Raw genomic sequence first — 14938 nt, forward strand, 5'->3', positions numbered from 1 at the left:
TTTTATGATGTTCTTTTATCATTTTATGGATTGCCGTATTCTCCCTAATTGGGATTCAATAATTATATTCATTTTAAAATAATTGATCAATCATTTAAGGCTGGAAAAAGGCCTTTCTTTTTTGGAAAGGATTTTTTGATGCCAGAATTCTTCCTCTTAGTACCAGAATCTGTCAAATTGTTACCAGTTAGCCATATAGTTACCTTCTGAGTATCAACCCCATCTTCAAATCCTATTTCCTCGATTACCCATTATTTAATAAAGACAATTCTATGCTTTCTTTCTTCTCAATATTTGGCACAAAGAACAAAAAGGAACTATTCCATACATCTGATTAATGTTATAATTTGTTTTGTCTTACCAAGAATGCATCTACAAAAAATTTAACACTTCCTACAGCATTTATTAATTTCTCAATAGATTTTGATTTCACAGACAGGGACACCATCTATGGCTCATACTATAATCCTAATTTGACTCCAGGAATCTAAGCTTTTTCTAAGTCTGCATCATAACATTACCATCAGAATCACAGCAGCCATAAATATTTATCACAAGAAATTTCTATTATAAACATTGTGTACTATCCCTCTCCTTTTTACCTTATATTTTAATAACTTGAAATTGCTATCAGATGAATGGGATGTATAGACTCTTGGGAAAGCTAAAGAAAGATAAGCAGCCTCTTCTGTGCTGGTGACAGAATTTTAATACCATGAACCTGAAGTAGCTTTAAAAAGTAGTTGGTTAATTAAATTAAACTCAAGTCAACAAACATTTATTAAGCACCTGCTATATGCAGACACTAGAGATACAAAGATGAAAAAAGAAAGTCACTAGCTTCAAGGAGTTTACAATCCAGTAGAAGGAAAAAAGACATATATATAGACACAACTATAATACAAGTTAGATTATAACGAGTACAAAGGAGGGTCAAGAATGGAGGGAAAAAAGTTATTTCTTGGTGGAAGAGATAAGGAAAGACTTAATTGTCAAAGGTGGCACATAATCTGCGGTTAAAAAGAATAGAAGGAATTCAATGTATGAGGAATACATTGGATACATGTATGAGGAAAATATTCCCAGCACAAGGGGAAAAAAGCATAAATGCATGAGCTCAGGAAGGGAGTGTACTGTGAGATTAGGGAATGGCAAGGAGTCCAGTCTGGTAATAACACTGATTACATGAAGGAGAGAATATGAAGAGAAGGTTAGACACAGATTGTGGAGGGGGCAGAAAATTTGGCTAATGGATCTGTATTACATTTAATAGGTGCTATGGAGGCACTGAGTAGGAGAGTAACTATCCAAAGTATATGTTATTAGGAAAATAATCTTGATAGAGATGTAAAGGATGCCTTCTATAAGGGAAGATATTGAAGAGCAGGAAAACCAGTTAGATTGTCAGTACATTAGGTTCAGGTAAGAGCTAAATAATAAAAACCTGAGTGGTGGGCTGTGTGAGTAAAAGGAATGGACAGATACAAAAGATATGGTAGAATCAAAAGGATTGGGTCCTCAATTTTATGTAGGAAGTGAGAAAACAAATGTCACAAATGAATTCAAGTTTTCAAGTATGAGTAATGGGAAAAATTGTGGTGCTATCAACAGTCAAATGGAAGTTAAGAGGAAAGGCAGGTTTTATGGGTAAGATTATAAATTCAATTTATATTGTGGGTATGTAGTGTGTAACATCTATTTGATAAATGTAAATTTAAACTATAAGTTCAACAGAGTAAAGGTAAGGCCAGAAATAGTTTTAGGGTTTATTGGCATAGAAGAGACAAATGAAGTCCCAAGATAGATGTTGAGAGTGATGAGAGGGCAGAGAAAGAGGAGAAGAAAGCAAAGAACAATTAAGAGAAAAAGAAGGAACCAACAATAGAGTAAGAAGGAGTGACTAAAATGAAAGGAGGAGAATTTTAAGATAGTTGTGTCCAGGAGCCAGATGGTAGGCATATCAGCGAAAGACTAGTCAGTCGTATGGTCTCATAAGGAGAATTGAGAATTGAGAAAAAGTATTAGAATTGTTGATTAAAAGACCACTGTTGGATTTTGGAGAAAAAAATTTCAGTAGAGTTTTGAGAAGCAAATCCAGATAGCTGAGGAGTATTTAGAAGGGGAAGTAGCATGTATAGATAATTCTCAGTAGAAAGAATGCTTAAACATTATATTAACTAAAGGTCAGTATATCTGACAAACATTTTCCACATTATTTACTTTAAAATTACTAAAATAATTCCACCTGCTAGTGCAATTTAGCTAACTACTTAGGTGTGTATTTTGCTACCTCATCCTGCCAAGTTAGTAAAGATGCAGTTCCTCTCAAAACATGTTATACTAAAAGGCCCATACTGATATTCTTGAATGATCATAGTGGGTAATTGCTAACAACTGTACTTAATATTTTTTATATACAAAATGTCTCTTCTATGATTTACAGAGTTACCTCAGTCTAGTGCTTAAACAGATTCAAAACCTATTTTGAGAAAAACTTCAATCACTACAGGCACCTACCTACATATAAAGAATGCTCCTCTATTTGGATGAGAACATACAACAAGCTTTCACCAAAGAAAAGCAATTTCCATTATGTACATCTGGTAGCAAAAGCAAATAGACTCTTCTTTCATGAACAATACAATATGGCTGTTTCAAAAAATTTAGTCATGAATTGACTGGATTGTACCACATGCCCAAAACTAGTAAGCACTGGATATTTCAGATAGACATACTAATGGATAGCTTCACCATCGGTTTATTTCTAAGCACCTATTAATTGAGTCAGAAGGCTCTATAAAGGATGGTATTATGTTACTTCCCTAAAAAAAATGCTTTTTGTGAATTAAGATTATTTGAAGAAAGTTTCCATACCATTTGCAAAATTATATTTGGAAACAGAGTACAACATGTTATTCAGTATCCATTATGTAAAGATTCGTAAATGCTATCAGTCAGATGACCTGGGTTGTAGGTTTGGTTTTATTATTTTTTATTAATTTGGGCAAGTCACTTAATTTCTCTTAGAAACCTCAATTTTCTCATGTATAAAATGGTTATACTACCAGCCTCATTGGATATTGTGAAGAAAGTAATTATTAAATGTAGAGCTAAATAGAAAAGATGTCTCAAAAATTTCCATGCAGTTTGAAGCTTTAAAAACTTCAATTTTTTTATACTTTATTTACTTTTGTGAATTCCAAATAACATATTTTAATTTTAACAAGATGGGGGACTCATCATTATACATTGTTTTGTGTAATAGTTTCTGGATAATGCTTTCTCAGACTGGAGGAGATCCTGTTCCTTGGCCATCTCAGTAACCTGATCTATTTCCTTTTTTTTTTTTTGTGGAGTCATATCAACAGTGTCATATATATATATATAAAATTTGCTCTTTATATGATTTTAAGGTTAGAATTACAAATATAATCCTTTCAATCACTGGTTCAATATATAATCTAAGATTTTAATTGGAAACATCAATATTTAAAATTTTTAAATAATTAATCTTTCAAATATTGCTTTAAGTAGTTTTATAGCATTTATGCAGCTCACCTGAAACTTAAAACTAAGATTTCTGGGACAGATTGTATAAGTTTAAGTTATTATTATTCATGTTATAACTCCTCCTAAAACAAGAAACAGGGAAATGTGGATTTCTCTTCAGATGAATTCAAACGCTTTCTTTCATCAGATAAGAAGTATATAATTTTTTCATTTAAGTTGCCAAAAAATTCAGAGTTAAATTTTTAATTGATATGTAACATCTTAAATTTATCATACATCCATTTTCAGCTTCTTTTAATTATGCTATTTTCATTTTATGTAGAGGGCTGAAACTCGAGTTATTGCATTGAGGTCGGTTCAAGCACTTAGGGCTAATTACTGATTGGACAATACTCTATGGGCATATGCTTGGAAAATGGTCCTTCCCATTATCCTGTGCTGGCTTAATGATTGGTGTATACAGAGGATTGTAGGAGGGACTAGAGGGTGGAGTAAGACCAGTCAAAGTCACTCTTTGCGGTAGACGAGGAAGAAGGCGGTTGCAGAGATTCTACTTCCATCCTGTTCACTTCTACCCCTAAAGACCAAGAATAAAGACGAAAGACTTTTGCTTATCCTGACTCTGGATGATTCTGGGGTGTCCTGGGTGCTAGCGTGATCATCACAATTTTAAGTGTCCTCTTTTCTAGGCATTAAAAATTCTAAATTACCAAAAAACAAGTGGGGCATGGGTCATATAGAAACACAGCAACATATTAGCTCATCAAAGACATACCAGACATGTTTATATATCACAAAACTATAGAATGGAAAGAGCAATGAACCTGGAATCATAAGAAATAGATTCAAATTCTAATGCTGCTAATTGATGTCTGTGTGATCTTGGGCAAGTCAATTATCCTCAATCAGTTTCCTCATGAAATAAAGATGATACCTGTATCCCTAACTCAAAACTTTTCTAAGAAAAAAGAGCTATCTAAATTTCATCCATTATTGTCATTATTATCCCTGATCATTATTATCTTTTTTTACACCTTCATGGATTTGAAAATCTCATTAGTGTGAATAATTTATATAATAATGAAGTTCATAACACATCTAAGTTGTTTGACCCTTTATATTTTTTTGTCCATGTACTCATAAATCTAAACACACTGAATATATTGTTTGCAGTTACAGGTTCTGCACACTTCTGCCCAACTCCCTGCCCTAAAGTTCTAGTTTTGAAAAAAGCTACAATATTTTAAAGAAAATTAAAATATCCTCGTCAGAAAAGTAAGTCAAATTTTAGTCTTTTTTTTGGCTGCTTCAGATACTTAATGAAGTCACAAACACATGACTGTGTATATCCCAGTCATTGGGATATACTTATATATCATTGTACTACTAAGTCATGCCAAATCAAAAATGGTCTGGATAATCTCAGAAATGACCGGATACTAGAAGAAATACAGTATCACTGCTGGGATTTTATTTCTTAAAATTTCCTGATTACCTCTGATTTCTTTATAACAAAAACAGATTTAAATCTTGGCCAATATCTCACTTATTTCAAATGATATTTGATGCAAATATATTTAGAACAATCCCTCAAATTACCTTATAGCAAAATTATATAATTGAACAGGATATATATATATATATATATATATATATATATTTTTTTTTTACCTTGAAGTCCATTTAGGATAGAAGTAATTTCTACAGATTTAACTTGAAGTTGTTCAGAATTTTTGGTTTCAGTATCCAGTTTAGATGCTATTTCAGGTGGTGTATTCGCTGGAAAAGGTGATTTTGATAGGCGGCGAAGCTTACAGTTTTTTGGAGAATATTTCTCATCTTTCTCTTTTTCTTTGTCAACTTTATTCTAGGTGAAAAAAAATTATTAACCAAATTGTGACTTATTTTATTTAAAATTAAGTTTGCTGTAAAATATAATTTAATTTTTAAAACATAAAAATATAGAAAACAAAAAATATGGTTCAACTTTAAAACAAAAAATTTCTTGTCAACAACAGTCTTTGGTAATCTTTGTTCTTTCATGGGTTCAGTAGTTTCATAAAAGATGGGAAAAAAAGATGGGAAACTTTTGAATTTTATCATTTCCATTCACATAAGGAAAGTCATATTAGTATCAATTCAAATTACTTTTTAGAAATTACTTTTAGTGTATTACTTCTAAGCAATCTATAAAAACTGAATTTGTAGTTTCCTCAACTGCAGAGTTTAAAAAAAAAAATCTTAATCCTTGTTATTTAGTCTACAAAGTTAGCACTTAAGGTAAGAATGCAGATTATCTATGCCCTTGTCTTTTTTCCTATTATAAAGTCTTTTAATACTACTAATAATAGATAGAATGACTAAGGCTATTGCTTTTTTTTTTTCAATATAGTTTTAAAAGCAAAGATATTTTGTGCTAAGTAAGCTATTAAACTGGCTTCTGACTCCTGTGATCAACTAATCAATTACTATTTTATGACATCCAGAATAAACCAATAAGTTGGACACTGGATTATAACGATTGGCATATTATTCTTCCAAAAGTTCTTATATATTCTTAACATCAGTACACTATATAGCAGTATTTCTACACTTAACATAGCAAGGATAAAGATGGCTGGGGCAAAGATTCAAGTCTGAAAGTCTCAATTACCTTGTGATAGAATTGTAAAATATTTGTTTGCTAAATACTAAGGGAAAAAAACAAAAAACAAAACAAACAAACAAAAAAAAACCTGGGACTAATTTGACACTGAGAAAAAAGTACTTGATCTTGTTTGGGAAATACCTCTACTATTTCAGGTCACTGAAGCATTGTTTAACATACTAAAAGGCAAGTTACTAAAAGATCTCATCTTGAAAGTGAGAGACCAAGTACTTTCTACTGAAAGTTTCAAAAGAAATTATAAACAATTAAGGCAACAATAACACTGAATAACAATGATACCCAGAGTTATTTTTAAAGATAATGGTCATATTAACAATTTAGCCCAATTTCTTAAAACTTTAAAAGAACTCAAGAGAATCATTCTATTTTAAGTATGTCCCAAATAGTAAATTCTGAACATAGTCTAAATAATGGACTATTATAAAAAACAAGAATCTGAACCAGTAATACAGGTAAAGATAAATTTATGTTCCTCTGTCACTTTTGCCTTTCTTTAACATTTGTACACTAAAGTAAATAGGGATAATTTTATCTAATTTCAAAGCAACTATGTTGTGGTTGAAAGACCTTCTCTGAGGATATTCTTAGTGGCCAACTACTAATGGGCAATGTTAAGGAAAGGGGAAGACTACCATATAAAATGACAAAATTAGCAGAAGAATATATTTTTACAAGATATCACATAGTCTATGAAGACTGAGATACAAACCCATCATTAAAAAAGGTAGGAAAGATAAAAATTTCTCTGATTTAAGTACTACAATTACCAGCAAAGCAGAATTAATTTGGAAAAGTATTTGCTTACCTTTATTTTCTTTCGATGTTTTATTTTTGGTACATTTTTGTCAGCAGGTCTTACTATCTTATCTGCCTTAATCCATTCATCATACCTAAAAGTAAAAGTAATTTGTTATAAATACACAAAACCCAAGTCCTTGGAAGCACATATATACAATATCAGAAAAGAAACTAATTGGAAACAATCATGATACTAAGCTAGAAAGCTAGTTTGTGAATCAATTACTTCACCCTAAAGTCCAGGATTCTGAATTTGACAGAAATTTTGCGACCCAGTGACATTGTTAGTATTAGATGCAACAAAGCAGTTTTCCAGGCCAAAGGATTCTTGGCCTTATCACTTTGAGGACAAATTACTTCATATAATGCTAGACACATAGTAAGGGTTAATAAATGTTTTTGAATTTATTCACTAATTAATCCTATATCAAGCTTCTGTACCTTGTAGAAAAAAAAGAAATAAACCTTTTCGATGAATGGCACAATTGTTTACATACAACATTAGTAAAGTTGTACATATCCCCTTCTATGATGTTAATTATAGTCCTACCTGAAAGTAAATTTGATATCTAATAATCAAAATATATTAACTTTGTTTTTTAAAAGACAAAAAAGTATGACAAATTAAAAACTAAGAAAATAAATTGCTTCTTTTGGGGGGTAAGATTTTTCTACAATTGAATTTCCTTAAAAAAGTTTCTGTAAGATGTAAGTTGTTTAATAATTAAACACTTCTCTCTCCTTACCCCTTTCCTTCTCCCTCCCTTTCTCTCTCTGTTATGTATGCACCAGGGGTTTCTTTCCCAAGTCCAGATTTTTCACTTTGCATGCATTTCCTATGAAAATGGTAGAATTGGGTTTTCAAAGGAACTAACAACACAACAAAGTGGCTTCGTTAACAATCACAATGAGATAAAGATTTTTTTAAAAAGCTGATACATGTAAAATAGGTGCTGTATCTCAGTGCTTATGCGAAATAAGGAAATGGTTGAACAGAAGTTAAAATAACTCAAGCTCTCAAATCAGACAGTTATTGCCTTAGTAACTGAGTTAATAGATTATTTTTACTCTTTCAGGCTTGAAACTTAGTCAGCATAACACCTTGAAGGGCTCATGTGGGGCACAAGTGGAAAAAAAAAGACAGACTATAAAAATGTATTTAAAGGTTCTACTAAAACCTCAACTCTTATTCTTTAATTAATACTATATGTATGGAAAAAAATACTATATGTATGCTCATTGCTATTTTTAGCTCTTCCATTAAGATTAAAATCCTCTGAACTTCATTCCACTAAATTCCATTATACAAAAGAAGAAAATTTTTTATTTTTCTTCTTAAAATTTGGAAGAGAAGGAAAAAAAAGAATTTAAAAAATGTATCTCAAAGGTTCAAAGTAAACTCCTGAAAGCTTATTCACATGAATAAGATGAAAAAAAAAAAAAATAGGAATTTAAAACATGTCACAATAGACTCTGCCCTTTCTTATTTAACTAGAATTTATTTAATATCATTTATTTAATGTTAAGGGACAGGTCAATTCTCCGAGAGCCTCCACAGAATTGTCCCTTAACAATTTAATATTATTAATATTAATAATAATTATCATTACTGATCAGCATTGAAACTCATCCAATTAATTTAGCTTCATGACCCAAGTAAGATTTGAGCAAACATGAAATTCTAATATATGGATCTACTAGTTTTCAATTTATCTACAATTGCCACTATGCCACCAATATAATATGCATTAAGCAAAAGATATTTTCAAGAGCTTCAAACTCATTCACTATAGTTAGAATTAAAATATTTATTGGAAGAGAAAAAAACTATAGTCCAGTGAAACAGTTAACAATATTGGCTATTGCTCTGCTGGACATGGCAAGGATCAACGGTCACTATCAATGCCAGGGTACCTTAACCACAATGAAGATGCCACTTGATATATGTCCTAAGAATTCCCCATTTAGAAAGTTAAGAGGACTAATCAGAGGAAAGTATATCGTGGGTGATGGGCACAAGGTACTTGAATTTAAGAAATTTTAGGGAAGACATTGTATAAATAATCTTATAAATTTTAAGGATATTAAATTTCTCCTATACAGCTAGGAAGCATTCAGTATCGAGGCCAAATTTGAACTCAGATCCTCTTGACTCAAGAACCAGTGGCCTATCTATTGTACCATGTAGCTGCCCATTAGATGACTTCTTTAAAAATACAGCAATATAAAAAAAGATTCCATAGGGAGGGATACCAGAAATTCTTGACTTCATAGAGTCATATGAAATACATGCTCCTTCTAAATATACAGCCCTTTAAGTTTTTCTTGTCCAGGCTTTTCATTTGTAATGCTATCCATCTAGCTACATTTTATCCTGCTCCTTTTCACATTTTAAAATACTTTATTTTATTGCATGCATTGTTTTTAAACCATAAAGCTTACAGGGAGTCATATATATCATTCTTGAAATAAGATAATTAGAAAAAGGCTTTTTAGTTAAAACTAATGAAGCAACAAAATACTTGGAGTACAGTGTGGTAAAAAAAAATTTAGTATAAACATTAGCAAAAGCAGATCAGCAATTAAAAATATCTTGTAAAAAATGTGAAGTACAAATATTTTCACAAACACATATTACAATGACTTTACCAAAAAAGGTCGATTTTATCCAAGAAAACATTAACTTTTATGGAAAATAAAGTTATAACAAAGTGTGTTACTCTACATTACAGATAGCATTTTAAATCACATTTTGCACAATAGCTATACAAAGAATAAGAAGAGCACATTTGAAAAAGGTATGAAAAGGTAAAAACATGCAAGAAAATCTTAATGTTTCTTGAACTATCAATGGGTATCAGAAAGACAGATCTAGTTAATTGACAAGAGTACAACTGAAATTATAAAAAATATTATGGACAGTATTAACAAGCTTGATATCATGATCAGTATTTCAGCACCAAAGCACTAAGTAGCAATGATGAAATGTACATGGACATTTATAACTAATAGAAAATACTACAGTATAATTCTTAGTCATCTGCTCAGAACCAAGACTTTTTTTAAGGAGACGAGGTCACTAAAAAAAGCCAGTTTAAATCAATTTTAATTTAGGTATGGACAAACTCTGGCCTCAGGGAAAACATGTTATTTTTCTCCACCTTATAAGAATTTTGTTGTTATGTATGATAGTGACTGAAATTACAATTAATGAAGAAGATTCTGATTCAGTAGTCAAAGAGAAGGGAATGCTACCAAGAATCAGAATGCTAACTCTAAATCCAAAGTTTAGTGTTTCTGAAAATCTGAAATCTATTTTCAAAGTATCTAATAATGACAAGTGTTAAAAGTATAGCCAGAAAACAGATTTAGAAATAATATGAACATTAGCTGTACTATCAAAACTTTTAGAGTTGGTTCTGAAGATATGTGTCTTGGTTTCCTGAGCAAATCAACATATTAATGTTGCACTTGAAAATTTTCTGCCTGAAATATATAAACAATTTTAAGACACATACATATACAACTAAACAAATATTAGTTACGAGCCTAAGTTACCAAATTAATTTGAAATCTATGTCAGAAATGTAACATATGCCAATAACATCAATTGCATGGGTGCATAATTACAACTCATTGCAGGCAATGTCCAGATATAGCCAGTAAATAAAAGTCTCATCTTCTCATACGATTAACTTTTTTTTTTTTTAACCAGAATTAACTATTTTATTTTAAAATTATATTTCACTTTTTCCAATTAACCCAAATATTCCTTTTTCCCTTTACCCCACTTCAAAGAAAGTAGAAAAATCAAATTATTGAAATATATAATCAAGCAAAATAAACTCCTCCATGGGGGGGGGATCTCTCTCTTTCCCCTCTCCCCCACCTTCTCTATATTGTGTGTGTGTGTGTGTGTGTGTGTGTGTGTGTGTGTGTCTCAAGCTGCACTCTGATTCAATTATCTCTTTCAGGAGGTGGGTATTTTGTTTCATTATAAAAACTGATTTTCTTTATGGTTTCCCAAACAGAAATTCATACTATAAGACAATTTGAAGTGTTTTTCTCAGAAACTGATCAGATTGGGGGGGGGGGAGGGGGAGGGGAAGAAACTTCTAGTAGAAGAATATAAAACATCAAAATGGAGGTTACAAAAGGAAGAAAATTCAAATAATAACGAAAAGCAAAATTTTAAGAGTGACTTATTAGCAAGATTATATAATGATTAATTCTGATGGATGTGGCTCTTTTCAATAATGAGATGATTCAGGCAAGTTCCAATGGTTTTGTGATTAAGAGAGCCATTTGCACTCAGAGAGAGGACAGTGGGAACTGTATGTGGATCACAAAATAGTACTTTTACTCTTTTTGTTGTTGTTTATTTGCATTTTTCCCTGATTTTTCTTCTGCAACATGATAAATGTGGAAATACATATAAAAGAATTGCACATATTTAACATATACAGGATTATTTGCTATCTGGAGAGGACTCGAGGGGAAGAGAGGGAAAAAATTTGGAACACAAGGTTTCGCAAGGGTGAATATTGAAAATTATACATATGTTTTGAAAATAAAAAGCTTTGATAATAAAAAATAAGAAACTGATAGTGAGAATTATAGATTCTTGTAAATAACCATTTTGAAAATATTCATCCATATTTTTAAAAAATGGTTTTTAACAACCTTGCATTGAGGTTGCATGTGAAATTTTATTTATTTGTTCTTGAACTCGAAAATATTGAAATTAATCTCTTTTTAAAATGTTATTAAAGCTTTTTATTTACAAAACATATGCATAGATAATTTTTCAACACTGACCCTTGCAAAACTTTGTTTGAAAATTTTCCCTCCTTCCCCACATTCCCTCCCCTAGATGGCAAGTAGTCCAATACATGTTAAATATGTTAAAATGTATATTAAATCCAATATATATATATATTTATACAGTTATCTTGCTGTACAAGAAAAATTGGCTCAAGAGAAGAAAAACAAAACTGAGAAAGAAAACAAAATACAAGCAAACATCAACAGAAAGAGTGAAAATGCTATGTTGTGGTCAACATTCAGTTCCCACAGTCCTCTCTGGGTGTGGATGGCTCTCTTCATCACTGAACAATTGAAACTGGTTTGAATCATCTCACTGTTGAAGAGAGCTATGTATTGGAATTAATCTCAAGAAAAAATTTACTTAATGTATATCTTGTGTACAGCAGAAGTAAAAATTCTGATATATAAGAGGAAAAAAAATGATGGAAAAAAGAAGAAAAAGAATAAGAAGCTTATTAGTAGTTTACTATTTTGCTGGAGGTTGTGGCAAATGCCTACAAATCCTGCCACTAGACAGACTAAAGCTAGTGAGCTTGAATTTAGGAGTTCTGAGCTGGAGCAGATTAAAGTAGATTATGCTATGTAGACTTAAATCTCACCAGTATGGTGGGGACCAGAGAAGAGTGGATTTAGGGTAGGGTGAAGGAGAATAGGGGTTACTGCATTATTTAAAGATAGGGGGAACTCAATCAAGTTGGAAATGGAACAGATCAAAGCTCCCATGACAACTAGTTGAGGGCCTGGGCCTGTGAGCAACCATACTACTTCTAGTCTAGGCGAAACAGGAAGACTCGGTCTCCCCCCCTCCCACCTACTCAAAGATAAAGAAAAAAAGAAGAAAAAATGTACACATTATTTTTAGCTCATGTGGCAATGATGAGTATGATCATTAAAGAGAAGCAAATATAACATGAATTAGAAATATCTAAAATGAATATTGCTATTAGATGGATTTAAAGAACTAGTGCATACATGTATTGACTCATAAGCAAAATGTGACCTATTTGAAAATGAACTTCCCAAATTCTAAACTGTCAAATGGGAATGAATAAATAAGAAAAATTTTGATGTATAATTTACAATAAAGCAATTAAGTTATTCTGTAATGATAAAAATGATTCCCTCAAAAAGCCAAATTTATAGGAGATCAAAAGAAATAAAATATTTTTGCAGTGGAAAAAGTTTTAGAGTTTGTACTATTTTAAAACTCACAATGTCAAAAGCTATTTTAAAATATTAATTTAAATATTTTTGTATTCATTTATTTTTAAGTTCTAAAAAACAAGTTTTTGGTTGTTATTTTTTTTTAAATAATAGTCTTATTGCTCCAAATTTTTCATTTGCAAAATGAACTATTTTCCAGAATTGAAGCTTTACACAGATCATTTTAACTGCATTATATAGTATTTTCAAACTCAGATATGCTGTTAAGATGCAGTTAAGTGGGTTCAAATCCTGCCTCATACACTAGTTCCGTGACCCTGAGCAAGTCACCAAGTCTCTATTAGTTGAATTTTCCTCACCTGAAAATAAGGAATTATAGTAACACCTATCTCATAAAACTATTGTAATTACCAAATGAAACAATAAATGTAAAGTACATGTGAAACCTTAAAATGCTACATAAATATTAGCTTCTGTTATTATAGGATGATCAATAAGCTGAAATATACTTGGAAGGCAGCTAATACATTTAGGTGATTTACAAAAGATAAACAGAAAATTGGGTTATCAAAGGAAATGGGAAAGGAAACAAATGGCATGGGTGATACAAAAGAAATGGAAATGGATTGAAAAATGAGAAATGGTGCCCCAAAGAGTTGGGGCCATATTTCAAAGAAATATTGTGGCCTTGGTTGCATCTTAATAATCTTATTTCAAAAACAGATTTGGATTTTACTATCTCCATGATCCCAAGGAACTCATTTAACAAAGTTTCTGTTTCCTCATCCATAAAATGGGGGATACTAACACCTCACAGGATTATTGAGGATGTCTATAAAGCATTTTGCTACTTAAAATGCTACATTCATTATAAATGTAGGGTAGCAAGGAAACACAGTGCCCAAAGTGCTGGGCCTGTAGTCAGAATGATCTGAGTTCAAATCTGGCCAAAGCTAATTAGAGCTATGTGATCTGGGCAAGTTATTTAACCTCTGTTTACTTTAGTTTTCTCAACTATAAAAGGGGAGAATAACAGTACTTACCTCACATAGTTGTGATGATCATATGAGATAATTGAAAAAGGTGTTACGTATAAAAATGCTTATTCTCTTCTCATTTCCCCTATTATTATCATTATAATTCTTGAAAACTAACTGAGGCTGTTAGATTCAAATCAATCTCCTCTTTTTCTTCAGAGAAAACCAGCTACTCCTCTATATGAGGGAAACTAAACATTACTAAGGACATCAAGTGATAAATAAATTCAGTGTATTTGTTCAGGTCATACTACACTTGACTTCCAAAATGGCAATTACTTTTATAGAATTTCAACAAATTCTCCATTTTCGTTTTGTGAAAGGTTAGTGTTAAAGACAGAAAATGGCTGAGGAGGTAAGGATAATAATTATCAAATTCCTGTGACTGTTATCTTTTCTTATCAGAAGGAATTTAAGGAAAATTTAAAAGTAATGGTAGTTCTGCAAGCATGGTTGACAATTACCAAGGGAATCAAGACGTTAGAAGGAATCAAATGCAACAATAAAGAATTATAAATAGATGAACATATGAAGTTAACTAGAATTCTGAGCAAGGAGATGTCTTGGTTTAATATAAAGAGCCAGGATTTGGGACTAGAAGACCTGGGTTCAATACATCAAGACTAACTATGATGAGACTATGGGTAAATCACTTAACCTGACTTCAGTCACCATATTCTTTTTTGGGAGGGAGGAGAGGGTAAACTCATTTTTTGGGAGGGGATAACTCTAGTAATCTAATTTGTATACCTTATTTTATTTTAAAGTATATATGAAAATTTATTTGGATAATACTGATGCTACCCAGCTTGTTTGCTTCCCCTCCTATACTTCCTTCTCTAATTTTTAAAAATGTTTCAGAGAAAGTAGCACTTGGACTACTTTCATTAGAGGGTCAGTGTAAGGAAAAGTACCTTGTAAAACAGTGATGTGT

At 31.3% G+C, this 14938-nt stretch overlaps 1 protein-coding gene across 12 annotated transcripts in view; it reads right to left on the reverse strand.

The window, feature by feature from the left end:
• Positions 1–14938, reverse strand: part of ARID4B (AT-rich interaction domain 4B) — a 177875-nt gene that overhangs the window by 21124 nt on the left and 141813 nt on the right. For all 12 annotated transcript variants that reach the window (XM_031966923.1, XM_031966933.1, XM_031966925.1 and 9 more), the window contains 2 exons: positions 6984–7068; positions 5182–5377 (listed from right to left, as the gene is read on the reverse strand). In XM_031966923.1, the coding sequence (XP_031822783.1) occupies positions 5182–5377; positions 6984–7068 (281 nt within the window). The remainder of the gene's footprint in view (positions 1–5181; positions 5378–6983; positions 7069–14938) is intronic.

The sequence above is a fragment of the Sarcophilus harrisii genome, chromosome 4, assembly GCF_902635505.1.
Source record: "Sarcophilus harrisii chromosome 4, mSarHar1.11, whole genome shotgun sequence".
In the NCBI taxonomy this organism is placed as follows: domain Eukaryota; kingdom Metazoa; phylum Chordata; class Mammalia; order Dasyuromorphia; family Dasyuridae; genus Sarcophilus; species Sarcophilus harrisii.